Consider the following 23,147-nt stretch of genomic DNA (forward strand, 5'->3'; position numbering starts at 1 on the left):
CGCACGCACAGAAACGCACAAATGCGCGCATCTAATAATTATTATTGATTGGTTAAAAAATATTTTTTAGGTTTTGTTTTTTAATCAAATTTGTGATAATTATAATTATACACGTACATGGTGTAGCAATTAGACAAAACGAGAATAATATCGATGCTTCCAAACTTTATAGATATGTTTTCTGAATAAATGCTAAAGAAGCCTAAATTAAAAAAAATTGTTATTTTTTATTTATTTTTTTAGATGTACGCGTCTTACTCGCGTAAAACACTAGAATATAACCTTGTTTAATTATTAGAATTATGTACCTTTACTTAGAACTCTCTAAAAAAAGACATATAATTTTTAACGCCATGGATGAAAATGTACCACATGTTCAAGCGAAATTCTTCACGAAACAAAAACAGTAAGCATTAACAGGAACCCAGAACGTCATGCAAAACACTACATAATACAATACCCGTCGAAATCATGCCTAAATTAGTAAATAAAGAGAAGTAGGGCGATCTCGCCACCGGTCGATCTCGCCACCGGTCGATCTCGCCACGGGCGAAATCGCCGTAAATTCCATATGATATACTGCTGGGCGAAATCGCCGTACTATATATATCTAACTAAAGAGGAATTTTATGATTTAAAATGTTTATATTACATTAATTACTTTATAAACTCATTGTGTGGATGTTTATATATATTTTTTAATTTTTTTCTGTTTATTCCGCCCAACATTTTGAGAAACCAATATCAAACCCAAAACATGCACTGAATAATAATAAGCTTAAAGTACTGTCAGTCGGGCCAACTTTGTTGTAAACAGTATGGAAGACAGAAAACAGACAGATGGAGTTTCAGTTTGAATTTTATTAATTTGTTACATTAATATGTTCTCAAACAATAAGTAAGTGTACAATGAAATGGTACACAAAACGTCGGCGATCTCGCCCAACCTTGCTGATATGGAGTAAACTGAACAAAAGCAATGACAGAAAAAAAACTAAAGCTTGGGAATAAAGAACAGTATCAAACCCAAAACATTAATTAAATATTATTATAATAACCAATTTATTGTAATAAACAGTGACATTCCCGTCTGCTTATATGTATATAGAGTACGGCGATTTCGCCCAGCAGCATGTGGAATTTACGGCTATCTCGCCCGTGGCGAGATCGACCGGTGGCGAGATCGACGGACTCCAATAAAGAGATCCATTCTGATTTGGTTACCAGACTATTGTCCGAACCAAAATGTTAAAGCCGCACGCCCTAGTTCCATCCAGCAAAAATAAATTATAATTTGGTTAATCTACAAACCTGTAACACACTTAGATCACGTTTTTATCAAATGGAGTGAAAAAGCAGGTTTTATATTGATGAATACCATGGGAATCCCCATATCCCAATTGCTTGAAATAAGTTTAAAAGTTAGTATTCTGATGTCACCGGTAGATGTCGCTCGAAGCACAACAATGCCTACGTCACGACAAATTTCACAGAGTGCGTACAGACTTGCGTTCCTTTCACCTCTCCTGGATATGTTCCAACTGTTCTGTTCTGGTTGTATCCCCTCTCCAGATATCGTAAGATTTAGCAAAATTATTGGTTTTAAGGGTTTGTAACGTTTTGTATTGAGACACTTACTTGTCTGAACCTTATTGTTACTGAAAATGTTCACGAACTGTGAAGAAAAATCTCAAATGAACAACAAGCAAACGACAACAAATCAGAAGTTGATTGCACGAATCGTGCACGAGAAAACAAACCGAACTAAAATGATAACGGTCACGTGGTATACCAACGTCTGTGACGTTTACACAGGAAGATTCCCTCTAAAAATAGATTGGACCTCGCTTGCTTAACGTTTTTTTCTCGAGTGCACGCAGCTTTTTAAGAAATAAAAAAAATGCATTTCGTGGTTTTACAAACATCAAGATTACCAGGATTACCAAAAAGCACTTCAGGTGAATGGAAAAAAGAAGAAGTTTGTTTCAGATAACATGGCCAAAAAAAGTAGGGTAGGTAGGTAGGATTTAAAAAAAAAAAATTTAGTTCAAAGAAAGGTTACCCTACCTTAAATGTGTTTGCCAGAGAAAAACTCAGTCTCAAGATGAAAGACATGAAGGCAGTTTTAAGTTTCACATGCCATTTTCAAAAGACAGGAAAACAAAAAAAATTCAAACTATTCCTTTCACCAATAAAAGTCAGTAGATGACTGCACAGAAACTTCACAGCTTTGTCCAGTTTTGTCAGAGGATGACTGCACAAATTTGTCCAAGTTGGTCAATAGATATTTGCACAAAAAGTTCACAGATTTATCCAGTCAGTAGATGACTGCACAAAAACTTCACAGATTTGTCCAACTTGTATTGGAAATAACAAAACAATACTAATTTTGTGTGCAATTTACAAATCAATCGGCTTAGAAATTAATAACTTGTAGTAAATTTCATAGTAATAAAAAAAGGCGTTCCTAGCCCGAGTACTCTGACTGTAAGAGAGTTAGACGGACATTTGGACATAAATAATGAGAGCGTGTTTATGTTCAAATGTCCGTCTAGCTCTCTTACAGTCAGAGTACTCGGGCTAAGGCGTTCCCTGTGGGATGGACTTATAGTTTTAATGTTTATTAGCCTATTGAACGGACCCATGCTAAAATCACCCAAATTAATTTATTCCCAATTAACTGAAACACTGAAATAAATGTGAACTGTTTAATGTTTGTGGTTATTCTTGAATATTCCGTTTATTTAATTATTACCCATGCTCAGCAGTTGATAGGCCTATCTACATCACTGGCATAGGAAGCGGGGAAGGGGGTACTTTGTAGCAGCATCAATGGTTTATATATTAATTTTATACGTGTGTGTGCCCACCCACCCCACTTTTTGGTATCTTCCTACAGGCTACACCCGTGTATATTAACAAATTCTGGGTACTAGGCCTAAGCAGTAGCCAACAACGAAAATTGTACCATGTCTTCTTCAAATGACCTTCACCTTTGCATGCGGAAAAAAAACGCGATGACTTGTAGTCTGTGCATGTGGTATCGAGAAATCCTTGATTGTTTTGTTGAGATCGCACGTTGTTGTTTTTGGAAAATAAACCTACAATGTATGAGATGACTAGAGTTACGATAATATGATATATTTTCCTCTATAGGCCTACAGTATTTAGCAGTTTGTAATAAAAGCCGTTTAATCGCCACACACGTTACCGTACTGTCATGCGATCTCGTGTGTCACCAATTACTGTGGTACCTAATAAGAGCACGTGTTAATGATTCCAATTTCAAACAAATTAGTTATTCTCATATCCATTCAACGTCCAGGCATGTCTAGTCTGGGTCCAGTCTCTAACAACGCCAGTGATTGGGTCCAGGGCATGGCGTAAGAAGGTGCCAAAAAGTGGGGTGGGGGTGTATAAAAACCATCGCTGCTACCCCCCCCCCCCCACGCACACACACCCTTCAACCTCCATTTAACACACTGACGTGTAAGAGTTATCCCACTTGAGTACTTCTGTCATCTGCTTTGTCTATCCGCGACCACAACTTCTCTGTGCGCTTCCCCCCCACCCCACCCCACCCCAGCAGAAAAAAAAAGTTCAGGGTCGGTGGCAAAATTTAGGGTCGGTCGGGTGACCAGAAACCAATTATTTTTTGGGGTGGGGGGGGGGCCTAATCGTCCCTGTGTGAAAACGTCCCCTGTTTCTACCAAAACGTCCCCGGTCACACTTAACACCAACTACACAACACATACACAATAATTATATGAGAGAAGTGGAATCAAATTCAATGTTATTTCAGCCCTATTCAATCCCTGAATGCCATTACATGCTTACGGCAACTAATTATTTCACCTACCCCGTTTACTTGTTTATTTAACGGACAGCCTCCTTCGTATGTGGGGACGATATGGTCCTTCGTATGAGGGGACGATTTGATGCGGGAACGTTATGACTGGTCACCGCTGATTTATCCCTAAAATTTCATGTGACAGCAGCTAGACCAAAAACTATCATTTAGAGGGTAACGGGTCGTTTTGCCCTCTAAGTCTAACCGAGTGGTTTCACCCCATGTTTCATCTTGCCTCAATTTTATTTTATTAATAATAAAAAATACATTTATCATCAACTTCCCAAACTGCGTTATGCTTCCAACTTCGTTCACTTTGTTTTCTTGTCAAGACTTGTGCATTGTTCGCGTAATTAAAGGTAGAATCAACTCAAACAAGAGCCTTATGTGTTGGAAAGACCCAGACCACCAACACATACTGACACTTTAACAAATGAAAAATGCGTAATTTTAGAGTTAATAAAAAACCATGATTATTCCTGCTACGTTGGGGCAGCCATTTTGTTTTGTTTTTGTGACGTCCGGTGGTATAGCTTGGGGCGAAGTGACATCAGCTCCGTCCATCTCCTCTATGCACAGTGTAAACAAATGCTCTAATTTATGACAGTGCGCTTCGCTTTCATCAACCTGACTTGTAAAACAACACACAGGGTATAATCTAGACAATTTTTTCCGGGTCCCTTTTTGGTCAGTTGGGAAAAAATAACGTTTCAAATACAAAAAAGGGGATTTTCAAGAATAATCAATACCAATACATTGATCAAATTGGTATTCCCATTTTATATATATCTTCATCATATAAAGCATTAAAAACTATACAAAAACAATTGTTTTATTTATTTTAACAAGTTTCTGAATGTCTTTTTTATTTGTATTCCTAATATTTAGTACAGGTAATGACATCAATAAGTTTAATTATAATACTTTATTAAAGATGGAGTGTTTGGGGTGGTGGTGGTGGGGAGGAAATAACCACTGTATGATGCTTCTTAATATATACATGTGTGATATATTGTTAAAAGTGGTTATGCCATGAGGGATTAAATCTTCTTACCTTTGTATGGTTGATGCAAATAAATCAGTGGTGTATACCTACACAAAGTTATAATTATTTGACACCTAAAACATTGTTCATCTTAAAGTTGTATCAAATGTCAGAGCTTCATGTCAGTGTCATGATTATATCACCATTCAAAATGGTAATGTTTTATATGACAAGTGTTGTCCACTTTAAACATGTTTTTCTCCCACCACACCCCCTGCTATTTTTTTTTATTGAACAAAAACATTAATTTGATTGGTCCTGCAGTGAACCTATATTAATGAAAATAGTCCTATTAGGCTGACATTTGCTATGGGCATTTTTTAAGTTTGCATTATTACCTGGTTAATATTTATTTAGGCTTGACCGCTAGCTAATAGACGGCAAATAAAAGATTCAAATATATTTACATCGGGTCGCCCTTACTTTATTGCAAATTCATTATGGGAGGTGGTCTTAAAAATTGGAGTAAAAGCAAATGTCCGATACTGCATTACACTGTTGTTGAATAGTCCTTTGTTGATCTTTGTGTCCATTTAACAATATGTAACGCAAAATCTTGCAGTTTTAATACCCCTCTCCTTCGTGTAACGTTTTGTGACCGTGAAACCACCTCCACTCCTGCAAATATATTGTATAACGCTTGTCAACATTCCCCGCCCTCATGTCCCTGTCAGTCGATTCAGTGTCATGTTGATTGCGATATTTTGTTTTCATATTTTACTTTGGGGTCTTTAGTAATATGTACATATATGTTAAAACAAAATAGCCATGACTGGTTGCATATTACTTTATGAATTAAAATTACGTTGCACAATAATAACAACCACCACTTCTCTCTCTCTCTCCCCCCCCCCCCCCCCCAATGACATTTTGTCACACATCCCATAATTCCCCCTCTCCCGAGTGCATGTTGCTTAATTCTGGAATGGCCCCATTATTCAATCATAAATAATAAAGAAGTAACATACCGCTGGTCGGTAAATGTTAATTTTTGACCGGATCAACTTGATTAAGTTTCAATATCTATAATACACAATTTAATAATCTCCCAGAAGAACTATTACATTGTAACTGTGTACAAACTCACATGTGCTGTTCATCACATGCTGTGACATCGGGTATGGCCATAATCCATTACTTCAAAGGGAGTGAGTAGCACATTTAAATTAAAGTTGTTTTTTGTCTTAATTTACAACTACTGTAGTAACAGGGTTTTTTTAATTACAAAAACTATACCAAAAATAATTTTAAAAAAAAAATAAAAAAATAAAAATATTTTTAAAAAAAGTAGGAAACATAAGTACACACCTTTTTACAAAATAAGATCGTCTGCTTAAAATAGCAAAGCCAATGGTAGTGCAGGGTGCCAATACTTTACTTTCTAGGTCTGTTCGAAGTAAGCAAATAGCGGATTGGATGTGTTGCGATAGATCCCAAATATGTCGTAAAGCAAATAGATAAATTAAAACAAAAAGTGTTATTCTTCTACCAAAAATGTATATATATCAGACAATGTGAGCATTATTACTAAAAACTACGATACAACAGACTGTATTCAAATGTGTTCGTAATCAATTGGAAAACCCGAAACAAAACCTTTTCGATGCCATCATTAGGAATTGTGGAAACGACACCAAATTACAAGAAGAAGAAGAAAATTGCTTGCCGAGTGGGATTACGAGTTCCAAGTGACCACCATAAGAGCAACTTTGGGAATCTTAATAGGGAAAATGTTGGGTCGTAATTGGGGAAAAAGTTTGGTATTGGATTGGGAATTTACGTTAGGGGAATGGGGCCGTTCACCAGGCCCAAAATGTATGGTAGATTATACCCTGACATAAATAACTTGATAGTATAATAAACTATTTAACTAAATATATTTCAATTTGCATCAATAGAATGAAATGGAGTTATAGTATTTTTGTTTTTGAAAAAATCAATAGAAAAAATGCATATTATTAGGCCTATTGGTAGGGTATGTTCGAGCAAAAACGACCACTCACAATGCCCAAGTAATACTTTTCTTTTCTTTTGGAAGATGTAATTGGTCAGTTTTGTGATTTTAGATGGGAAAGTCTACTTAATCAAGGGTTTTACAGAATTACAGTAATAAAGCAGGGCAGCTGATAATGCCCATTACGATTATCCGTACGGTTACCACACAATACACTGTGATCATAATAAAAGAGGCATGTCTTTTTAGTGTGTCTAGACACAGTGTCTGGGGACCGTCTAAATATACATATGTCAATTAGGAACCACAGGTACAGGCCACGGAAAGAAAAGACCAATTAACAAAAAAAACCACTCTGATTATTATTTCAGTACATGGGTTAATTTATGTACAAAACATAAGACAGTTATTTCAACACTTTGACAATGGTGGTTTATTTTGTATTGAAAAATAATATATAATTGTTACTGGCTTACTGGGATGGCTATTATTACAAAACATTGCGATGCATCCGCAAAAATCAGGTATACATACATGTTTTGTTTCTTCAGTTCGAAGACTAATTCCTGATGTGACACGTTAGGTATTACGTAACCACCAGCTCGCCAGAGGGCCTGTTCAGTGGGTTGGTACAAAATGGCTGCGCCCGTTATATATAATAGCCGTCACATTTAACCGTTTTATTAATTACCTATATGATTATACTTGTTGATATTAAGCAATAATGTGCATTATATATCGTTGAATATGCATACCAGGCCAAATGCCTTGATTGTCCCCTCCTTTAACATCCCATTTGTTGTTGTCTGCTTGTCTTTCATTTGTGAGTTTTTTCTTCATTCTAGAATATTTTCATTAACAATAAAGTTCAAACAATATTTTCATTAACAATAAAGTTCAAACAAGTAAGTATCTAAATACAAAACTTTACAAACCCCCAAAACCATTAATTTGACTAAGTCTTGATGCATGGTTAGTTTGGGATCGACCCCCTGTCAGTGGGCCCATCAAGCTATTTCTCGCTCCAGCCAGTGCACCACAGCTGTTATAACAAAGGCCGTGGTATGTTCTATTGCTGTCTATGGGATGGTGCATATAAAAGATCCCTTGCTGCTAATCGAAAAGAATAGCCCATGAAGTGGCGACAGCAGGTTTCCTCTCTCAATATCTGTGTGGTCCTTAACATATGTCCAATGACATATAACCGTAAATAAAATGTTGAGTGCGTCATTAAATAAAACATTTCCTTCGTTTTTGTTTATTCCTTAAAATTACCGATATCGGGTCCATATGACTCGTAGAAATTGACTTAAAATGGAGGAAGATAAAATCTGCAAATGGTATGCTACATTTTTGTGCCTCAACTGTAGTGAATAGTATTCATAATCCATTCATAACAATTGTAATTAATTTTGGGTGTATAAATTATGTTAATTAAGAATCAATTCATTAAAAAAAAATTACAAACTATTTACTGGTATGAACGTAATGCCTATCAGTAGCAATGGGTGTTGGTAAAACATGGACCGGACCAGAACAAACAAAGTGTTCGTTAACTGTGTATATATGTTTTCATCTAGTGGCCTTAAAAATGGAAAATGACTAATTGCATATGTGCGGTATGATACTTTTTGCAAACGCATGTGCCTGAACGCAGTTACAAACAACACACTATTTCCTGTTTACCGGAGGGTGTTTCACTTTTATTTACTAGAATGGATTTGTTTTACGTCCACGTTGTTAATTTTTTTACGTTAATTGATTGCAATCTGTTTTGTTTCACGTATCATAGCTGAAAAGTGAAGAATAGTATTTCTGTAAATATCGTATACGTGTTTTTGTTGTTAGATTAATGCAGTTTGGGACGTTGATGGTATTCATTGATGTATCCTATATCTATTGATATGCACAGCGAGTTGCTTCCATCTACATAGCAAATTTAAAATGGCAGGGATATGTTTTAAGGTTGCCGTTGAAGATTTATTAATTTGTATGCCTAATAAAGTACTTAATCAGGATTTTGTGAGTAGGGTAAGTTATACATTTTTGATTTGTGTGTCCATTTGTTGCACTATTTTGGTTGAGAAATGGTTGAAACATGGTGCCACAAGTTTTGAATACAGGCTATATATATATCAGAGATGGGGCGATTACTTGACAAAAGTAATCGATTATGATTACATGACATTTTCAAACAATGTAATCAATTACGATTGCGATTACATGAAAACATGTAATCGATTACAAACATGATTACGATTACCCCATCTCTGATATATGTATATATATATATATAGGGTATGTAACGAGATCAGGACATAAAATGAACCACACTTTCTACGTCTTTCCAGACTACTCGAGCCATATACACAAAATACATGTATAGACCTACAATAATATTCAGACAATATATTCACAACATACACATAAAATAGGTTAATTAAAAAAATAAAGTAATAATTTAATTTATGTCACACTGCATACTACTGATGTGCTGTGGTTTCTTATTAAATACACTACAGACAACGATTTCACCCAGCTTCAGCTGATAGAAAGTAAACCGCTGGTAAGGCATTAATATCCAAAGACGGAAAAATTAGCAAATATTTGGTAATGAATTTAATCAAAACTATATTAAATATATTTATTGGAGGGGGATGAGATCTAGGACAAACCAACCCTAAATGTCCACTAGACCGACAATTGGACAGTTACCATCGACGTCCCAAACTGGGTTCGGTTAACAACAAAAACACGAATACGATACTTACGGAAATAATATTCTATATTTTTTGTCATGGTACATGAAATAAAATGGGTACTAGACGTTTCGCCCCAAACCAGTTCGCCCCTCCAGTGCCCTCCACTTTTTGTTAGTTTGTTCCCGACTTTTTGTCAGTTCCCTCCCACAATTAAGATGATTTTAGCGAATTAAAAAAAGAAAATTCCTTTTTATTCTTGCTCTTCTCATTAAAATCAGGAATTTAGAAATTAAGAAGGAAAGGGGAATATAGGTTTGTGTGTATCAGAGTATGCACTTAAACTTTTGAATGACCCGCGATCGAACTTCGTTAAAAAAAATAACTTAAATTGCACTTTAAAAATATGTTATCATACAAACAATAAAACAATAATAACAACACAAAAGAAGGAAACGGAACTTGTCATATTACAAATTAAAATTATTATGTTGTCACGGGACCCATACAATCAAACATCTGGAATGTTTTACAAAGGCTCGGTCATGGAATGAATAAGGTGCTTTTATGGCCGGCCGTATGACGAGGAATTAAAAAAATACTAAGCTGACAGCAGTCTATACAAACAATAATCACATCCACTAGAGAAATAAACACACAACACAAGTTTAAAGGCATAATCACTATTTTAATTACAAAACAATCAAATAATGATAACAATATTTCTAAACCATACAAAGTAAATCACGATAATAACGTAGTAGAATATTGTGTCAATATCATACAATAATGTGAGCTAGTATCATTCGTTAATGTGAGCTAGTATCATTCGTTAATGTCAGCCAATATCAAACCGGGAACTAATTACAAAACCTGACTATTTAGAAATTACACCAACTCAGAAGGCAACGTGTTCAGTAGATGTAGGCACATGCAAAAAGATTGAACAAACAACAACTCGCTTGTTGACAGGTACAACAACTCGCTTGTTGACAGGTCACTCACCACAAAATCATTAGTGACCTGTCAAGAGTTCAGTTAATTTGAAATTCCCCCAACACTGGCACGTGTACAGGCAATGATAGCTGTTGTTGACATCGTTCACAGTGACGATTGGGTGTTTGATATAGTAGACTCGGTATATTCCGTAAGAAACGAAAATGTTCAAACACAATGTAACTTCGGAAAAACTCAGGCTCGTAAACAATATCTTTCTGCCAAATATAGTGTAGCGGAATGTGACGAGTTGTTCCGATTGTAACTAAATGGAAAGTAACGACGGACATGGCCCAGGTGTTTCAATTGAACCTACGAATACATTTACATGGCCAAGGTTTTCGATCAATCAACTGGTTTAACATCCTTACATTTAATTAAGGTTGAAACACGCTCGTTGTGGGTTCAAACTGACAGACACATGTACATATGTGTTATATCAATTTATATTACAGTGCTGCAGTTCCTGATTCTCCTTTCTCTGTCCCATCGAATGTGTCAACCACAGAACTCGGTGATCTCATAAATGGCTTGTTAGGCGGTAAGTATCGGGCTTACATATGGCTATTTAAATAGTTTTAAGGGATATTTTCTTTTATGAAGGGGTGAGTAATCTGGGATTGAAAAAGTGGCAGAAGTGACTTTTCCCTTAGCATAAGGAAGAAGAGAAATCTAAAAATGGTCAAAGTGAATATTTATTGGTCTATATACATTTCTTTGCATTTATTTGGAAAGGTTCAGAATTCTACACTGTCCAAATTGTAATATTTTGTTATCAAATACTACTACTTTAGGTAACAAAATTACTTGGCTAAATCATCTGTGAAAGAAATTAATGAATGAAAGTTTAACAACTCCCCATCAGCTATTGGGTGCCAAACTTTGGTAAATGACTCAATGATGTGAAACTGCGAATAGTACGACATGAGTTGATGACCACTCGGGAGTGGTAAGGTACTGAGTGAGCTGTTAGTGAAGATATTTACACAACAGAATTGTTTGATCTAAAATGAACTCTCATAAGAAACGGTCAGTGTCTTGATATCATTTTGTTTTTATATTATGGTGCTTTCAGTTTTTCACCACTGCTAACAAGTCCGCAGAATTGAGCTGACTTTCAAAACAAAAACAAAATGACATTTTACAGTGTAGATTAGTGCCTGCATTTCATACCTAGAAATTATATACATGTATGTTATCTAATTGGTTCATTTCTTTAATTTTTGTGAAAAGTCATACCATGTTTCTATTTCAAACTTTTCCACTCTCTTGTTTGGTGATAGACAATCGTGGTGCCGGGCGACAACAGTTTGACTTCCTCATAGATGGAGAATTCTTACGAGTGACCCTTGAAAAACATCTTCATGACAAGGGGATATCATTGGTAAGTGTTGGTAGCAATGTGCTTGAAATCTGTCCACTCTTTAACTCTGTAAAGCGAGGGCAGTTCATAGCCCAGTGATAAAGTGCTCGCCTGATGAGCAGGCTATCTAGGTTCGATCCTCGTCGGTGGACCCATTGGGCTATTTCTCATTCTAGTCAATGCTCCACGGCTGGTATATCAAAGGCTGTAGTATGTACTATCCTGTCTGTGGGATGGTGCATATAAAAGATGGGAAAATGTAGCGGGTTTCCTCTCTAAGACTATATTTCGAACTTACCATATGATAGACATCCAATAGCCGATGATTAATAAATCAGTGTGCTCTAGTGGTGTCCTTAAACAAAACAATCTTTACTTTACACTGTCTTGCTGTGTTTGGGTGGAGCTACAAATTCATATTTCTAAGTTGTCAATTCATAAGTAGACTTTGTTTGCATTCAAGTTCAAATTCGTTAATTACAGCTAATAAATATGAGCTTCAGAATATTTCAGAAACTATTTTCAAGTAAGAACGGTAATTACAAACACATTCTAATGCTGCAATACACCTGAAACAATACACAATAACAGTCAAACAGTAACAAATAATAATAATGACGACAATCACCCTGACGGTAATGTTTAGTTTAGTAGTTAGATTTGATTTTAATTAAATTTGTGTGACTGTGTCCAAATGAAGTTCAGTCATGCTGTGGTTTGTCAGAGAGAAATCAGTGTGGTGGTCTTATGCCTCTACACTGAGCTATTAAAACTTACTGTGTCAGAATCGGTACCAGGACGCGAACCCAGCACCTACCAGACGAGTCAAATGATTTAACCAATGCACCACTGAGGCAATTTAACAGTTTAAATATTAGCTTGAGTTTAAAATATCACATTTTCTGTCATGCATACATCATGGCTATATACATCTTAAAAGAATCAATGTAGCCATTGTGTTTTTTGGGGTGTTTTTTTGTGCACTGAATAAGAGACTTTCCCTGCTGTGTGTTTAGGAAACTGTTGTTGAGATTGAGTATGTGGAACGGCACCCGGCCCCGGAACCTGAAAACTCTCTCCTTCACGACGACTGGGTGAGCTGTCTGCAGGGAAACGGCCAGTAGTAAGTAGGAATGCGTCTCATTTATTTCTCACAGTCAGCGTTAATGCCAAAGCAGGCCTCGATTGTTAACACTTTAAACTAGGTGCACAATGTGCCTAAAATAAGAAAAATATTTATTTTAGGAGCAGAATTTTGATTAATAAAAATTTATCACACTCTACTCATTGTTTAAGATTGTAAGCACCTGTTTGAATATTTTTATGTTATCAAAGTATTTTAAAGTTATGCAGTTCTGTTGCATGTATTTATTGCACTTGTGTAGGAGCCACTTGACATGTTTTTGACGAACACAATTGAATTTAAATGACCAGTATTCTGATACTGTATTCTGATATTGATTTGTATCAAATCTAAACTTTTTCACATTCTATAATGCCTGTTTAAAGTACACAGATGTGGGATTGATTGCTAGTAATGCAGTTGACTTCCAGACACTGTGTATGGGTCTGGTTTCAGTCAGTGTTTGCTGTTACTGTTTGTGTGTTCCCTCATTTTTTTCCATCAGTATATATTTGTAATACATTTGTGAGACAAAATTACATTATTTTAACCAATGACTAAGCTTGACTGTTTTGTACTGAAGAAGCAGTTAATGACACGCCATCTTTCTTTCTTGACCTGAGCTGAATACTTCCCAATTGTTTTTAGACTGGTTCACACTCTTTTACATTAATGCAGCAGTAAGTGCAAAAACCAGGCTAACATTTTATGGCGTAATGGAGGATACACATTCATTGAATGCAGGACAGGATTAATAGACTCCATCATATGTGTTCATGTGGGATAAAAAAAGTACACCCGAGGTGGTGGAAATTTCGACCTGGGACGAGGTTTGCCGAATCCCAGGGTTGAAATTTCCACCACCATGGATGTACTTTTTCTATCCCACATGACCGCATATGAAGGAGTTTTTTTCTCCCATCTATTCACTGATGCCATATAACTGTAAATAAAATGTGTCGAGTGCATCATTAAATAAACCATTTCCTTCCTTTCCCATCTATTCGATAAATAAACCCATTATTTTACACAAACAAACAAATATGGCTGAAAAAGTAACTTCTTTATTTGACCGTTTTATCATAAATAAACTACACTATCATATTTGCTGCATCTGTTTCATGCGTTAAATATAATTATAACTACAAATTAACAAGCTTTTATAATGAAGGTTTTAATAACAAAATATTGATCTAAACCTAACCAACTCGCATTGATATGACGTCATATATTACCAACGCCGTAATACTCTCCATGTTAAATTCAATGACGTCATAGCCCATGCAAGACAGATTTATTCTTCCATGGCTAGGGATGGGAGAATAAACAAGTCCTCTTGTCTCTATTACAATTAATATAAATCTTTTTGATGATTACTAGTATTTTGAATGTTAATTAAATAGAACAACCATGGGCAGTCTGAGCAAATTGAAAGGAAGAATGATCTGAAATTGGAACATATGGTTGTAGATGCAGGTACTAAGATACATTTTAAAAAATGTAATGGTTCAAAATCTGGTGTCTCAGAAACTGATAACAGATTTAAATATTTCCTTGTTCATTTATGTTCAGCATTCTGTCTGGCTGTTATGACAACACAACAAGACTGTGGACCAGTGATGGGAAGTCTTTGATGACCATTCCCGCACACACTGCGCCTGTTGCATCAGTTTCCTGGATCAAGTGTGGTAAATATTTTTGATTCTGTGAGTTTAATGTCACATTTGATTTGGATGTAACATGTAGTTCAAAATGATTTCTTAATGCTTACAAAAAATTCAAATTTAGTAACCTTAAACCACTGTGCATGTATGTGTTTGTGTGTGTAAAAGAGATTGACAGACCGACAGAAATGGTTAGAGGAAAGGAGAGAGAGATAGACAGAGAAAAGAGGGATGGAGAGAAATACATAGAGGAGTGGGACGGAGGTGGGGGAGATGGACATACAGGGGGAGAGAAATTTCTTGTAATGAATTTACATGTCTGTCACATTTATTTAAAAGTTTCATTGAATGTGATAAGATCACTGTTATTTTGTGTGCTATATCAGATATTCCGTCCTGCTGTATGCTAACTTCACTGGTTTTTACATGTGTACTACAGATGACAGAGAAAGTTCTTTCATAACCGGGTCACATGATCAGACTGTCCACATTTGGCAGTGGGATCGACAGAAGAACGAAGTTGATTGCATGTGTATCTGCCGAGGGCATGCTGGAAGTGTCCAGTGTGTTGCAGTCGATGCAGGATGTCAGAGAGTATGTCCAGCTTTATTTCATCGTTTTTCTTTCTGGCATTACAACATTTAACTTTAAAGGCGCAAACCCTAGTTTCAGCCTATGCCTGTGGAAATGGATACTAAGTTTAGTTAATCTACAAACCTGCAACACACATTTGGGAAAGGTTATAACAGACAGACGCTAAAGTCTGTGATATTTAAATGGAAATATTGTCTAAAAATAACTAGAACTTACCTTCATTACTTCTCAGATGCATGTGCATTTTTAGAATAATGAAAAAATGCATTTTGTGTCATTACAAACACCAAGATACCATAAACAGTACAGTAGTGTTTGATTTAAATTATCAAAAACAGCTGTAATAGTGAAAAAATATGTTGTAGTGTTTATAAACTAAGGTCTGTCACTTTAAGGCTCTACCTACTTGAGTTACTTAACATTAATCATTGGATTTCAAACCTTTGATCATTCTGATATATGATTTGAGAGGAAAACCAACAAGATTTTTCCATTAGCAGCATGTTATCTTTTAAATGCACTTTCCCACAGCACATATCACTTATTTATCATTTTATGACTAAAGCACCTCAAACTAAATCCCATGCCTGGTGTTCGAGAAATGACCATAGATGGGGTGAATGGTGGTAAATATGTAAAAAACACGTTGTCACAGAATGAAATTAGTCATTGCAACCACCCACTAAATATATTTCTTTGTAAGACATTTCATTTAGAATCCACTCCCCATCTACTCCTGATAATGTTCAAATGTGTACCACATACTGGAAAACTCTGCTAAACAGAATTCCCCCGAAACCCGATGTTTTTCACAGATCCTTTTTTCACATTACCTCTTTAAACCGGATACCACTTAAAACCAGATTTTATCTGGTCCTCTGGGAGTCTGCTTTAGACAGATTTCACTGTATAAGATTTTCTGTTGGAAGCCACCTTGCATCATTTAAATTCAGTTAACTCACCAGACATTAAACCGTGATGACAAGTCTCGTACTTTTGAGTGTGTAATCAGACCCAGTTAGGTCATATATTGTTGATTTGTGCTGCTTGATATTTTATTTCTAACTGAATAAAAGATATTGCTACCTCCGCTTGTATCCGATGTTCTGTTAATCACAAATAAAATTTACTATTTGTTTTCATTTCAGTTTTGCAGTGGTTCTTGGGACAAAATGCTAAAACTGTGGTCTGCAGGTAAGTTTTTTCGTAATAATCACTAACAGTTTTGGAGTGTTTTTAAACCAAAGAAAGTCAGATTTAGTGGTATAATGATTAAGCCCTCATAGGTACTGGGTTTGCATCCAGAGAGTTTTAATGGTTCATTAGGGAGGAGTTGTCTTTTTTTTTCTCTCTCAATAACCACTAATAACTAACCATTATTCCTCTTGTCCTGGACGGATAGCTTAGGCGTGTGCCCAGAACAACATAACTGTAAGTATAAGATGATGATTAACCATTTTTTACTGTATATTGTTTAATGTATTATGCATGGCATGGTGTAAATATTTCATTCATTTCACACGTCTTTTTGGTTGAAGAATAGAAGGAAGTCATAGGAATAATTGTTCTCAAATGTATACAATTTTAATATTCTCTTTTAGAAAATGTACTTAAGTACCTTGGGTATTACTGTGACCAAATAAGACCCAAATAAATGTCAATTTTGAGTTTAATTTTTGAAGTACAGTTGTGTGTTAGTTTATGAGTATAAATTGTACTTAAATTGTATTTCACGTGTTCTGTTCTATAACAGGGCTCAAACATCAGAATTTGTTTTACTTACAGCAATTTTGAAATGTTTTTGTCATAGGCAAAATTATCACTCACAACAATTTTGAGCCTGCTTACAGAAGTTAGTAACATTTGCAATAAATAAAATTAATATAAAAAGTAAAAATTATTCCATCAACAGACAGCAGTTACTTTTATCCTGTTGCAAAAAAAAATGCTATCATTAAAGCCCTGCAGCTATGGCAGTTGCACTGGCCTTGGTGGCGTCGTGGTTAGGCCATTGGTCTACAGGCTGGTAGGTACTGGGTTCGGATCCCAGTCGAGGCATAGGATTTTAATCCAGATACCGACTCCAAACCCTGAGTGAGTGCTCCGCAAGGCTCAATGGGTAGGTGTAAACCACTTGCACCGACCAGTGATCCATAACTGGTTCAACAAAGGCCATGGTTTGTGCTATCCTGCCTGTGGGAAGCGCAAATAAAAGATCCCTTGCTGCTAATCGGAAAGAGTAGCCCATCAAGTGGCGACAGCGGGTTTCCTCTCAAAATCTGTGTGGTCCTTAACCATATGTCTGATGTCATATAACCGTAAATAAAATGTGTTGAGTGCGTTGTTAAATCAAACATTTCTTTTCTTTCTTTCTATGGCAGTTGCCATCAGTGCTATTATTAAGTTTGAGCTTTGCTATAGCCTTGCTTAACAGATGGTTTTAAACATTACTGTCAATCCTTAATGACAGTTCTGCATTTTATCCACTTACAGATATTACACAGTGTGAGGGGGACAATAACGAAGATGAAGAACAAACAGAAAAGCCAATAAAAAGAAAAAAGATGTCTGGATCCAAGCTGCAAACGAGAGTAAGCTACTCAAGTTAACAGGGCTGGCAGGCCTTGACCTTAAGTTTTTTCAGTGGTAGCCCACCGGGCTACCAGGTTCTAAAATCTAGTAGGACTTAGTAAAAATTGGTAGCCCCACAACTTTACAGAGAAAAAAGAAAAATAATTTATTTTTATTTAAACGTTTTAGGGTGGGTTTTTGTAAATCATGAGCAAATGGACAAAACAAAACTACCGACTTGTTTGGTATGATTCCAGGAATACACAATAGTATTTATTATTATTATTATTATTATTATTATTTATTGTTTTAGGCCTAATCTCGTAATGAAGTCTTACAAAATATTATTGAAATACTTATACGGTTTTCACGAGTAGAACTCAGCTGTATGCTCATTGTACGATCTTCAGATCGATATTGCATATTTTAATACTTAAAATGGCTGCACTATGTTCAATAGGTGTAATTTTGAAGAATATTAACAAAACTTGCCTTTATTCCAAAACAATAGCGGTTTGTATTGGTGGCAATAAACTTGTAAATGCCGAAAGCAAATTATCCCAGACAGGGGATCGCCATGTGTGTTTGTGTTATCACGTGACACGGTCAGATGTCATTTTGAGCGACGTTATCGCGCAAAGCCATAGCAAACGATAAGAGAGATTTCATTAAAATTAATTTGTAAGAAAAATTTATATTTTTAACATTGAAAATATTCGTCAGTTTATACATTTATTTAACATAGTAATAGATATTAATTTTGTAAACAATAATTTGACAATTTACCACTAGGTAGCCTAGAAGGAAATAAACCGCTATTGAATTATCTTTTAGTTTAGACTTCAGCTGGCAGCAAATAGTCTTGATCATACAAAGCGTTTGTTATAAGTAGGCGTAAAAACAACGAGCCGTGTTGTTGATTGTCATAAATGACTACGAATAGTTAACCCATAACCCATGACCCGTACGAACCAGATATATCTGGCCACTGGATTATATCAAATTATTTGTTTTTGTCTGCTATGTTAAAAAAAATCCTACCACTGGCAAATATACTCCTTTATTTCACTAAATTGTATTGCGCAACCGCCGCCTGTGGGTCACACTAGGGGAGGAATTAACAGTTACAGAGACTCCTGACAGCAGGGAGAGCGCACATGAAAGGTGGAATTTCAGACACTGATGAATCAAATGTCTTGTTGATTGTGGAGTGACTGGACATGTCAAAACATTTGGTAGCCCGGCGGACTACCGGGGTTAGACAACTGGTAGTCCGCATGAGAAATCGGTAGCCAAAATACCCTGGGCTACCGCTAAGGTCGAGCTTTGGCTGGTAACTTTGTCCAAGTCAACATTCTGTAGACAAATGATTAGAGACTTATTTTGTCACCCATTTAATAATACACTATGTACCAACATTGCCAGTTTGGTTCAGAAAATCTAATATGAATTTGTCAGTTAAATAGACTGCCACTGTTAAAGGGTTTTTTTCCGACTAACAATCTTTTTAACAACTTCGTTGATACACACAGTTTGACAATGATTTTTTTTGTTTTTGTTCATACCCCGATAAACGTAAAAGAAATAATAGGCAATCTTTAAATATTTTATACTGCCTAATACTGTGAAATCTTATTTTTATGGTTTGCTAAGAATTTCATTTTATTGGGCATTCAAATTCATAGATCAAAAAGGTAATATGAAATTGTATTACGTGTATACATGTATCATATTTTCGTTGCATTTTATAATTAATTGACTGCACACATCCAGGTAAATTACACCACCATGAACAGAAACGAACAGTAACTTGGGTTGGTGTTTCTATGTGTATGGTAGAGAACTTGTAAAACAGTGATTTCACAGTAACTTGGGTTGGGGTCTATATGTGTATGGTATGGAACTTGTAAAACAGTGATATCACAGTAACTTGGGTTGGCCTCTATACGTGTATGGTATGGAACTTGTAAAACAGTGATTTCACAGTAACTTGGGTTGGGGTCTATATGTGTATGGTATAGAACTTGTAAAACAGTGATTTCACAGTAACTTGGGTTGGGGTCTATATGTGTATGGTATAGAACTTGTAAAACAGTGATTTCACAGTAACTTGGGTTGGGGTCTATATGTGTATGGTATAGAACTTGTAAAACAGTGATTTCACAGTAACTTGGGTTGGCCTCTATATGTGTATGGTATAGAACTTGTAAAACAGTGATTTCACAGTAACTTGGGTTGGCCTCTATATGTGTATGGTATAGAACTTGTAAAACAGTGATTTCACAGTAACTTGGGTTGGCGTCTCTATGTGTATGGTAGTGAACTTGTAAGACAGTGATTTCACAGTAACTTGGGTTGGCGTCTATATGTGTATGGTAGTGAACTTGTAAGACAGTGATTTCACAGTAACTTGGGTTGGCGTCTATATGTGTATGGTAGTGAACTTGTAAAACAGTGATATCACAGTAACTTGGGTTGGTGTCTATATGTGTATGGTAGTGAACTTGTAAAACTGTGATTTCGCAGTAACTTGGGTTGGCGTCTCTATGTGTATGGTAGTGAACTTGTAAGACAGTGATTTCACAGTAACTTGGATTGGTGTCTATATGTGTATGGTATGGAATTTGTAAAACAGTGATTTCACAGTAACTTGGGTCGGTGTCTATATGTGTATGGTATGGAACTTGTAAGACAGTGATATCACAGTAACTTGGGTCGGTGTCTATATGTGTATGGTATAGAACTTGTAAAACAGTGATTTCACAGTAATTTGGGTTGGTGTCTATATGTGTATGGTATTGAACTTGTAAAACTGTGATTTCACAGTAACTTGGGTTGGTGTCTATATGTGTATGGTATTGAACTTGTAAAACTGTGATTTCGCAGTAACTTGGGTTGGCGTCTCTATGTGTATGGTATAGAACTTGTAAAACAGTGATTTCACAGTAACTTGGGTCGGTGTCTATATGTGTATGGTATGGAACTTGTAAGACAGTGATATCACAGTAACTTGGGTCGGTGTCTATATGTGTATGGTATAGAACTTGTAAAACAGTGATATTACAGTAACTTGGGTCGGTGTCTATATGTGTATGGTATAGAACTTGTAAAACAGTGATTTCACAGTAACTTGGGTTGGCGTCTCTATGTGTATGGTAGTGAACTTGTAAGACAGTGATTTCACAGTAACTTGGGTCGGTGTCTATATGTGTATGGTATGGAACTTGTAAGACAGTGATATCACAGTAACTTGGGTCGGTGTCTATATGTGTATGGTATAGAACTTGTAAAACAGTGATTTCACAATAACTTGGGTTGGCGTCTATATGTGTATGGTATTGAACTTGTAAAACAGTGATATTACAGTAACTTGGGTTGGTGTCTATATGTGTATGGTAGTGAACTTGTAAAACTGATTTTACAGTAACTTGGGTTGGCGTCTATATGTGTATGGTAGTGAACTTGTAAAACAGTGATTTCACAGTAACTTGGGTTGGCGTCTATATGTGTATGGTATTGAACTTGTAAGACAGTGATATCACAGTAACTTGGGTTGGCGTCTATATGTGTTTGGTATAGAACTTGTAAGACATAAATCGGCATGTTTTATGTGATGGTATTTTGGTATCCAGGTCCCAATGTTGACCCTGTCAGGTCACAGCGAGGCCGTCTCGGCCGTGGAGTTCATTGACAGCTGCGAGGTGTGCACTGCATCATGGGATCACACAATCAGACTGTGGGACTTGGAACATGCTGTACAGAAAACGTTATTGGTAATATTCCCATTTAAAAAAAAATTAGGACTTGTTTATTTTATATGATTATTAAATAGGCCAGCTTAAGTTTATATTTTATTATATAGACGTTAAAATATTAATTTGTACGATCCTAAGGTTTACTTTACTTAATAGTATTAATATTAATACATTGCTCTGGCTGTCAAGTTCATTTTTATTCATAGATAAATATTCTTCTAATACCTGATTTTAGTACTGCCCCAAAATTACTTTAGTCCTAATTCTTTGATGAAATACTCATGACAACTTGGATATATAATTTATCATATAGTTAAAACTATTTTACTGTGATTATTTTTCAGTGATGAAATTTACATTTAAAAAAAACAACCGGAAAACTATACAGTACTTTAATAAATAATTGGTTTGTTAATAATTTACTCATGTACTGTTTGTGGTTTTTTCTAGCAAGGGTCCAAGGTTTTCTTTGATGTTTCATATTCTTCACTGAATAGACAGATTGTGGCTGCCTCGGCTGATCGTCATCTCAGATTGTATGACCCTCGATCTTCAGGTATCAAGCATTCAAAATCAGACAGTCTTTGCTTAATTTATTAAAATGGCTTCCACTCAAATGGTTTATCCCTCATTCATTCATGCGACAGCTATTGTAATACTTGATATATTAGCCTATACAGAGACTTGAATCATAAAATAGAATCATAAGTTTAAAATTCATAATCAGTTATGTGACTGATAGTACATACATTATTTCCACATCTCAAGATCTGTGATTGAATCGTAGAAACACGTATACATATAATTTTATGCACATTGTCGACATTTGTGTACAGTGTAAGTCTACAGCGATTACCTTTTTTCCCTTCTAAATGTTGGTTTTATTTTTCAGATGGATCCATTGTAAAAAGTTCATTCACTTCTCATACCGGGTGGGTGGTGGGTGTGGCCTGGTCTCCCACCAACCAATGGGAGTTTATCTCTGGGTCACATGATCAAGTGATGAAATTATGGGACACAAGAAGGCAAGTATTATTAGTCGTTGTTTTAAATGTTAATTTTCAGAACGAAATCCATAAATGTGCAGCTTTGAGAAAGCGTGTGGTATTTAATGACCATGCAGATTGTACAAAATAACATAAATGATGCACATTTACTCTGGTTTTACTGGTAAGATTTCAGGGCTAGATCCAAGGGGGGGGGGGGGGGGGGGGGGGGGGGAGAGAAGCTGGAGACAATTTTATGGACAGTTTACTAATTATTAAATTTGAGCCATTCTATAAAATAATTTTAAGTTGTTTTTTGTTGTTGTTTTTTTCAGCCCCAAGGCCCCGCTTTTTGATATGAGTGGACATGAAGGTAAAATCCTAGCTGTTGATTGGTCAATACCGGATCTGATGCTGTCAGGTGCAGCAGACAACCAATTAAAAATCTTTAAAAGCAAATCAAATAACAGGACATGAATGGAATATTGGACTTGCTTTGCTTTCAATAAAATGATTTTTTTTAAAACTTGCCTTGTATTCTTCTGGA

At 35.8% G+C, this 23,147-nt stretch overlaps 1 protein-coding gene across 1 annotated transcript; it reads left to right on the top strand.

Moving 5' to 3' along the window:
• The first annotated feature begins 334 nt into the window (after nt 1–334).
• On the top strand, nt 335–23,126 carry LOC121380650 (ribosome biogenesis protein WDR12 homolog). The gene is made up of 12 exons (XM_041509576.1): nt 335–406; nt 11,000–11,085; nt 11,828–11,928; nt 12,924–13,030; nt 14,603–14,718; nt 15,134–15,288; nt 16,437–16,482; nt 17,782–17,879; nt 21,492–21,632; nt 22,065–22,170; nt 22,507–22,639; nt 22,936–23,126. The coding sequence occupies exons 1-12, from the start codon at nt 354–356 to the stop codon at nt 23,075–23,077; spliced, it is 1,284 nt and encodes a 427-aa protein (XP_041365510.1). The 5' UTR covers nt 335–353; the 3' UTR covers nt 23,078–23,126.
• The last annotated feature ends 21 nt before the right edge of the window (nt 23,127–23,147 follow it).

The sequence above is a fragment of the Gigantopelta aegis genome, chromosome 9 (assembly GCF_016097555.1).
Source record: "Gigantopelta aegis isolate Gae_Host chromosome 9, Gae_host_genome, whole genome shotgun sequence".
Taxonomy (NCBI): domain Eukaryota; kingdom Metazoa; phylum Mollusca; class Gastropoda; order Neomphalida; family Peltospiridae; genus Gigantopelta; species Gigantopelta aegis.